This window comes from Priapulus caudatus, unplaced genomic scaffold, assembly GCF_000485595.1.
Source record: "Priapulus caudatus unplaced genomic scaffold, Priapulus_caudatus-5.0.1 Scaffold126, whole genome shotgun sequence".
NCBI lineage: Eukaryota > Metazoa > Priapulida > Priapulimorpha > Priapulimorphida > Priapulidae > Priapulus > Priapulus caudatus.
This window is the reverse complement of record NW_014577187.1, coordinates 702,193-710,594: the sequence shown is the minus strand read 5'-3', so window position 1 is coordinate 710,594 and position 8,402 is coordinate 702,193. Positions and strand designations below refer to the sequence as shown.

The window sequence follows — 8,402 nt, the reverse complement described above, 5'->3', positions numbered from 1 at the left end:
CCGCGCTCGTAGATGTGCTGACCCTGCGCACAACACACGTCACAACATGAAGCTACAGGGATCCGCGCTCGTAGATGTGCTGACCCTGCGCACAACACACGTCACAACATGAAGCTATAACGATTAAGATTCGTTACAATTCACAAAGCTTAATATTACTTATTACTGAACAAATGAGAGATCGCTTTCATTACCGACTAGCCCTGACTCCTCTCAGGAATCACCGAATCGTATTCGACGTTGAGAAACTTACGACATGGTCAGATCCGACGAAGGATATAGCTTTGATGTCGGGGTTGTCGCAGATGAAGTTAACAGCTGTTCACCAAAGAAAAAAAAGAGTAAAAATGCAAACGTATTACTACCACTGTGCACGCGGCGACAAATCCCAGTCGCATCTGGGCCGCCTCCCTCCTGCCTGCATGTGCTCACCATCCACGGAGAAGTGAATCACGTTCAGCACTCCGTCAGGGATTCCTGCCTCCTGTGCTCCCTCCCTCCTCCTCCCTCCCTCTCTCCTCTCTCCTCTCTCCTCCTCTCTCTCCCTCCTCCATCCCTCTGTCCGCACGCACGCTCACCATCCACGGAGCCATGAATCACGTTGAGCACTCCGTCAGGGATCCCAGCCTCCTGTGCTCCCTCCTTCCCTCCCTCCTCTTTCCTTCTCCCTCCCTCCCTCCCCCGCCCACATGCGTGCTTACCATCCACGGAGCCGTGAATCACGTTGAGCACTCCATCGGGTATTCCAGCCTCCCTCCTCCTCCCTCCTCTTTCCTTCTCCCTCCCTCCCTCTCTCCTCTCTCCTCCTCTCCCTCCCTCCCTCCCCTGCCCACACATGTGCTCACCATCCACGGAGCCATGAATCACGTTGAGCACTCCGTCAGGGATCCCAGCCTCCTGTGCGAGCTCCATGAGCATCATCGTCGCGCCGGGGTCGCGCTCGGATGGCTTCAGCACCATTGTGTTGCCGCAGACGACCGCCATCGGAAACATCTGCGACACACGAGACACGTTGAGGTCATTGTAACGCGTGGACACGTTGCGCGTCATCGTAACATGTTGACGTCACGTCGAGCGTCATCGTAACGTGTTGACGTCACGTCACGCGTAATCGTAACGTGTTGACGTCACGTCAGCGTCATCATAACATGTTGACCTCACGCCATGCGCGGCACGGGCGTGCGTGCGTGCCCTAGTACGTGCCTCAGTAATGCCCCCCGGTACGTGAGTAGAGCACGTATGTGAATAAAGGTCCGTGACCTAGTTGTCAACAGGTTCTCGATGGGCCAAGGTTAACAGGTAGAGTGGCGAGGCGAAGGCTCAGTGTGTGTACGGCCCGCGATTGGGGGGAGGCGACGGTTCTGCCGTGCTCCCGTAGACAGAATAATGCAACCATGTTATACCTAATGTAAACCTCTTAATATCACGTTTTCTTCTTTGTTTCGTTTATTGACTGCCTCACATGCTCACCTCACAGTTACGCGATTGATGAACGACAGCGCTCCTATACACACGCTTACTTATTCTACATATTACAATTACACACTTGTGTGCCTCGCGGCATCTCACGCGTCTCGCATGCCTCGCCTCGCGGCGTCTCACGCGCCTTATTACATGGCATCTCGCGCACCTCGCAGCATCTCACGTGCTTTATTGCATGGCGTCTCACGCGCCTCGCGGCGTCTCACGTGCCTTATTGCATGGCATCTCACGCGCCTTATTGCATGGCGTCTCACGCGTCTCGCGGCGTCTCACGCGCCTTATGGCATGGCGTCTCACGCGTCTCACGCGCCTTATGGCATAGCATCTAACGTGCCTCACAGTGTCTCACGCATCTTGCGGCATCTCGCGCGCCTCGCAGCGTCCAGTGCGTCTCGCGGCATCTCGCACGCCTCGAACGTCTCGCACACCTCGCGACGTCTCGCGGCCTCTCGCGGTGTCTCACATGCCTTGTGGCGTCTCGCGGATCTCACTCACCCACAGCGGAATCATCGCGGGGAAGTTGAAGGGCGTGATTCCGGCGCAGACTCCGAGCGGCACGCGGTACGAGTGGATGTCCATGTCCTTGGCAACAGACGGCATCGTCTCACCGAGCTGCATAGACGTGATGCTGCACGAGTGCTCGACAACCTCTGTAACCACGACGACCACGGTTGCCACGACGACCAGGGTAGGCATGATCCCCGAAAAAAAACGGTTCGCACAAAAAAAGACACCGATTTAAAAACGCGTTTAAAATTACAAGAACAATTTTTTTTGCTTGGAAATATCCCAGTTCCTTCTCAAGTGTTTTTTGTCAATAAACAAACAAGCGCACTATTTTAATCCCCAAAGTTCCTTACGAATGTTGAGCCCCACGCAAAGACTACCCAGACGGGAACTTTTCGCCATCCCAACGCGAGCAATATTTTCGACGCTACGTCTAGCGCTATGCGGAGTAACTATGTAGTGTTGTGAACATACATCGTATGCAATGTAGTAACTTATACAAGAAAATAAATCTCACTAAGTCAACGTCTTCGTTCATCACTACCCGTGCACGATTAGCACTACGTGGCGCAACTAGGTAGCGACAGTGTTGTGAACGTATATCGTATGCAATGCCGTAACTTATGCATGGAAATAAACCCGACTATATTATAAGGGACGTCTACGTTCGTCACTAACCTGTGTCGACAACAACAACCCCCCCCCCCCGTCCCCACGGCTACACTCACGCAGTCCGCGCAGCACGTCGCCCTCGGCGTCCGGAATCGTCTTGCCCTGCTCGAGCGTGATGTTCTCGGCGATGTGCCGCTGCTCCTGCTTGACGAGGTGCTGCAGGCGGAACATGCACGCCTGCCGCGTGAGGATCGTCGTGCGCGACCACTCGCCGAACGCCTGCTTCGCCGCACCGACCGCCGCCAGCATCTCGTCTCGCGTCGACTCCGGCACGCGCGTCACCACCTCGTTCGTCGCCTGCGAGCGCGAAAGGAAGCAACGTATTAGCCAGCGAGCCGTGCAGCCGTGATTCGCACGGTCAGTTTTGAAACTGCACGGCCAAAAATGTGTAGCACGGCCTAAAATATTGATCTCACATTTGTAAAATTGCACTCCCAAATATTTTTTCTGTACTTCCACAATACTCATTCCTGGCTAATACCCTGAAAGGAAGCGCGTATTTCATTATCGAAGTCGAGCGAGCGGCAGGCCCCCCGAGAGGTCGGCGTGCGTGCCTGCTCTCAACGTCACCTGTAACCACTCGCGGCCCTGGCAAAACAGTGAGTTCATTTCTAACCCCGAAAGTGGCACTTTTTTTTAAATCGAGCAGCAGCTAGCGGTGGTTTCGCCACCCCCGTATATTAAACTTTGGCCGTAAATATAATTTGTATATATAAATTATAATGATATTATTGGAACAGCCCATGTGCACGTGGCTCGGCTGCTTGTGTTACTGTTAGCATATGATATATCTACACAACTACTGGGGTTCGACATTACGGGCAGCAGGCAGCAGTTTTGCTGCCTACAAGGGTCAGTTTGCTGGCTGCTCTCAACGTCAGCAACAAATACCTGCTGCCAAGATATATTCGCAATAAACCACAGTAAAAGCAGCAAAGATTCTGCCTGGGTGGGTTAATATGCTGCCTGGCCTCGGCGGTTTCCCCTCAACATCAGCGGTAACCACTCGCAGCTTGGCGAAACAGTTCACTTCTAACCGCGGAAGCGGCGAGGACACGATAGCTGGTCACGTACGGCCGTGTTGTGCGGGAAGATCGGACAGACGGTCGAGAGGGAGACGTGGTTTAATATGTCTCTACACGCCGAGCAGCAGCAAGAAACTGAGAGACTCCTGTCTGCCCGTTGTTCCTTTTCCTATAGGGCTTGCTCTACTCCTTCCTCCCTCTCCCCCCATGTAGCGGCTCCTACTTCTCGATCAACGAGAAAGCCAGCGCTGGTCCCCTGTCGACCCTTCGTCCCAGTTTATCCCCCCCCCCCCCCGAGCCATCACAATTCCCATTCTGCATACGAAACTATGTTTTCGCCGACACCCTACAATCATATCTTAGTTTGCTTTCCAAAACCGATTACGTCTCCATTTAATCCATTACAGAGGTTTTCCCAGGGAATTTCACAAGGCACGCTGGACCATCAGGCAATTCACCCCCAACCGCTAAATTACGCACGTCATAAGCCGCCCCTATACATGGGTAAATTCTATCAGTTCGGAGATGTTCAACCGCATATATGTATATAGAGTTATGCTCTGTGTAAGACAGAGATACTCAGAGTAGGTTAACACCGTGTGAAAATATATACATATTGAAATGGCATGCACATCTGTAGGCTAGCTATCATATATCTCCTGTGAGATAACCAATGACTGGCAACACACAACACAAAGACACGTACGTACACATTAGAAATAATCACAGACACAAATGCACACGCATTTCACTGCGTTAGATTAAATCAAATCGTAAATACAAGCTACTCACAGGGTTATGAAGATCAATCCATTTTGTTGCTTTGGATTCAATAAATTTTCCATTGATGAAAAGTTTTGTAGTAGGCTGAAATAGATATTATACCACATAAATTACACAGGTGCATGCATAACATAAAAGAAACATACATGATATCGAATCAAATGTTGCATAAAGATGAAGTGTGATTGTTTACTCTGTATTTTTCATCAAAATTTGATTTCATTCTTTTTGCTGCACCCTTGTGCATCTTTTGTAATTTGTTAGCAAACTTTTTCTTAAAACATATGAAATGTGCCTATATGGTAATTTGCTCTTTATGTGTATATATATATGTTGCTCTTATTGCCTTTCTAGTGGTTAACTGAAGAAATGATAATGAGTGATGTGTGTATGTATTATCTATTGTGAAATTTTGTTTTATTATTAAAAATCTAGTTGCAAGGTAATTATTTTTATTACACCTTTTCAATAGTACTTGCAGTATAGGTTAATATAGATCCAAGGTCCAGGCACGATAACCAATGTTCTGCTTGTATAAGATTGCTAGGACCATTATAAATAGAATATGGCTATCTAATCTGCACTGTTGGATAACAAAATAATAGCTCACGCCTTGAGTGATTTAGAACTGTGCATAACATCACCGCCAAATTCATATTAGTATTTATTAGTTTGTACCATTTCACCATACCTTACCTAACAGAATAGATTTCTTAATGTTTTATATCAATAGCTCATGCAACTAAATATTCGGTCCCAGTCTACACACAGTTTGTTCAATTGCAAAAATATAGTAAGAGTTTACCAAATGTATGTGTGTACTGTATGTTATAATATGAGTGACCAGACCATCAAGTGTACGACCTAGCAAACTCGCAAAAATGCAGTTCAGAAATCTGTTTTACACAACACTATAGTGGTTATGCTTTAAATTATTAACAGCAGCAGATGAATGCACATGATTTTTAATTGAGCTTTTACTAATAACCAGCAATGAAATTGGAAGTGCTTACATGAATTAGGAACATATGATTACGTACTTATAAATAAACTACACAATGTGTCAGTTATTCTAGTGCACGGCGTTAAGGCCTATTTACACGATGCGTCCTAGACGTACGTCTAGAACGTACGTCCAAAACGCACCGTGTATGACAATGCAAACGCAATGTCAAAAGAAATTAGAACATCCGTCCTGTGCATCCAATATCGCAAGGGTCATAAAATCATGTCGTACCGCATAGTTTACACGGTGCGTGTAAATACGCCTTTAGATAGCAATATATTCTATCAGTAAGTTAAACCTATTTATGAGTGCTTTTCAAGCATGCACAACAAACTCTTGACCTTTTGCTATTTCATTACTACAAGCAACAGTTTTTAGAATGCTCATGTTGCAATGTTCATTGGTCAGAGCTACCTGTGAATCACTCCAGGAAGACAGGTAAATTGATAACTTTAAAAAGTGAGCTATGCCATTATAAGTATTATCATCTGTTGTTATTCATTTTCATGTTCAAGGTTCAGTTGTTACCTATATTGTTATTAGTTAAATACAGTACAGCGATTGTGTTAAACCATTTTTAATATAGCAAATTTATAACGTTGATATGCAATATGTAATTTAATATGCTAAAAGTTATGGGATACACTTGTTTCTGATTTCAAGATCAACACTCCACTGAGTGACGCAGATGGGGTCGTTGTCGTATCAGGTACTACATATATGTATCCGACGTAGTTTTAGGTTGTTTAGTATTATGTTTATATTTTTATATAAGGTATGTTTAGGGTTAGGGTTAGGGTACAGTTCTGTAGCACAAGTCTGGTACACTTTGTGTATACATATATGTACTTCGGGTACATATCTGTAGTACCTGATACGACAACGACCCCTTGAGCCTGAGTGACACATGCAGGTAAATCTCATCTTTACCAAATCACCAATCTCATCTAGGTATGCAAATTAATAAAGTTTGGCAATGTAGAGACTTAAAGCCTAGGACACACTGTGCGATTTTCTACGCTGGCCGCTTGCGATCGATAAATACGGTGCCGGGTCCGCGTGGTGTGTCCGGTCTCACGGCAGCGTATTTCGCACGCGATCCCATACGCCCGGCTGATCGCTCGCATTCAACATGTTGAATATTTCCGCCGGTTTTTCATCGCTCGCTTGCCGTAGCATGGCGCATGCGCTTGCACCAGGCCGGCCCAACAATGAATCATCGTGTTCGATACGGCGCTTGCTTTTTAGGGCAGCCAATCAAGTGTAGCAACGAAAGCTAGGAAAGCCGTTACGAGTAGTTGGAGCACGTAGATAAATAATGTAACCCAAACCGGCAAGAGGATAGGTTAGCAAAGTGGTGCCCTATCGCCTTTCTGGCGAGGAATGCCCGAGTGAATCACTTTCGGGCCGGCTTTGCTGGTGCGTTTTTTCAGACCTACTAGAACTTCCAACTGGGTTTATTCTCAACAGAACGCTTTCTCCGCTATCTGGGAACTTACTATGTATCGGCAATACTCTGTATTAAACTAATATAGACCTGTTGCAAAAAATTCGAAGTGGACCGAGCGGCGAATATACTGAGCGCGCGATTGTCTGTTGACTTGTGACCGTACTTCGGTTTGAAGAGTGCATGGATTCAGCCGACGCAATTCGGAGGGCGGCTGCGTTCTGCCGATGCGCGTATGCGAATTGGGAAATGGCGTAAGCGTCAGGAAGGTCAACAGAAAATGGCGCTCAGTATATTCGCGCGGCTCGTCACTTCGAAATTTTTGTAACAGGGTTATGATTAGTTTAATACAGCGTGATTGCGATACATAGTAGTTCCCAGATAAGGCGGAGAAAGGTTCGTGTTGAAGAATAAACCCTCAGTTTGGAAGTTCTAGTATCTGAAAACGGCACCAGCAACACCGCCCGAGGTGATTCACTCGGGGCCATTCCTGGCCGCAGAAAAGGATAGGGACACGTTTGTAACCCTATCCCTCTTGGGTTTGGGTTACATTATTGGTCTCTATTGGACAGCCGTACAGTGTGTTCAGCTGTACGCGCAACTGGTTAAACGGCGTTCTAAAATCGTGAGCGAGGCATATAGCGGCTTGCCGGGCAGCGTACAGAATCGCTAGTGTGTCCTAGGCTTTAAAAAAAAAAACTTAATTTTCCCCCTGGTGTCTCAGACGTCAATATTAAAACAGCCATAGCCTACTACTACTAGTACTACTAACTAGTACTAGTACTACTTTTACGTATGACTTTACTTACAACGGATGCAGCATAGAAACGGACGCCACTGAGCGAACCAAAAACCTAAAAAAGAGAAAGGGCTTACAATTTTATGTCACATCTATACTGTATTTTTTGACACAGCACAAGCGGCATTAATTACATTCAATGTCATAAACTCCAAACATGAACGTTACCACTACCAGCGTGCCTGGAGTTGATAACATGTTGCCTGCTGTTAAAATTAAAATTACAATAAGAAAGCATGCTCTTGCAGCCATGACAGTTTAATAATGCATTTAAAAGCAACAATATACGACGTTTTGCAAATAATAAAACAAAGTTGTAAAAGTAATGGAACTAAAATATTTACGAAATACCTGCGGCTTTCCAAGAACAGCGCGAGTGAGAACGGTAGCCATGATGATTCCACAATCGCCCACAATCTCGATTTGTTACGCGAGATCATGCGAGAATGTGAAGATGGCCTCTCCCAGTGCGGGTAAATCAATTTTGTGTTGATTATGTTTGTACGATTGTATTTAACAGAAGTAGCTATAGAGTTTGTAGTTTACAAATTGTTTGAATTAGAGATTAAAGAACATAGATTTATATGTGTACGGGGTATATATTTGATGGATATTTTTATATTCTATTGACATTCTTATGTTCTGTGTTGTCATCATTTGAATTCATCGCTGCATGGCATT

The 8,402-nt window shown here is 46.2% G+C and overlaps 2 protein-coding genes across 3 annotated transcripts in view; one reads left to right on the top strand and one right to left on the bottom strand.

Annotated features, from left to right (window-relative positions):
* The window catches only part of LOC106805773 (probable methylmalonate-semialdehyde dehydrogenase [acylating], mitochondrial), a 25,499-nt gene extending 17,370 nt beyond the window's left edge, over nucleotides 1–8,129 (bottom strand). The window contains exons 1-7 of the mRNA XM_014807491.1: nucleotides 8,073–8,129; nucleotides 7,732–7,776; nucleotides 4,479–4,553; nucleotides 2,718–2,958; nucleotides 1,978–2,132; nucleotides 846–993; nucleotides 254–318 (exon numbers count right to left, since the gene is read on the bottom strand). Of these exons, the coding sequence (XP_014662977.1) occupies nucleotides 254–318; nucleotides 846–993; nucleotides 1,978–2,132; nucleotides 2,718–2,958; nucleotides 4,479–4,553; nucleotides 7,732–7,776; nucleotides 8,073–8,114 (771 nt within the window). The 5' untranslated portion in view covers nucleotides 8,115–8,129. The remainder of the gene's footprint in view (nucleotides 1–253; nucleotides 319–845; nucleotides 994–1,977; nucleotides 2,133–2,717; nucleotides 2,959–4,478; nucleotides 4,554–7,731; nucleotides 7,777–8,072) is intronic.
* A 30-nt stretch (nucleotides 8,130–8,159) lies between these two features.
* LOC106805772 (protein lin-52 homolog) overlaps nucleotides 8,160–8,402 on the top strand; it is a 9,032-nt gene continuing 8,789 nt past the window's right edge. Inside the window, exon 1 of one of the 2 annotated variants that reach the window (XM_014807489.1) lies at nucleotides 8,160–8,194. In XM_014807489.1, coding sequence (XP_014662975.1) covers nucleotides 8,176–8,194 — 19 coding nt within the window. In that variant the 5' untranslated portion in view covers nucleotides 8,160–8,175. The remainder of the gene's footprint in view (nucleotides 8,195–8,402) is intronic. The other variant, XM_014807490.1, reaches the window with a different exon arrangement.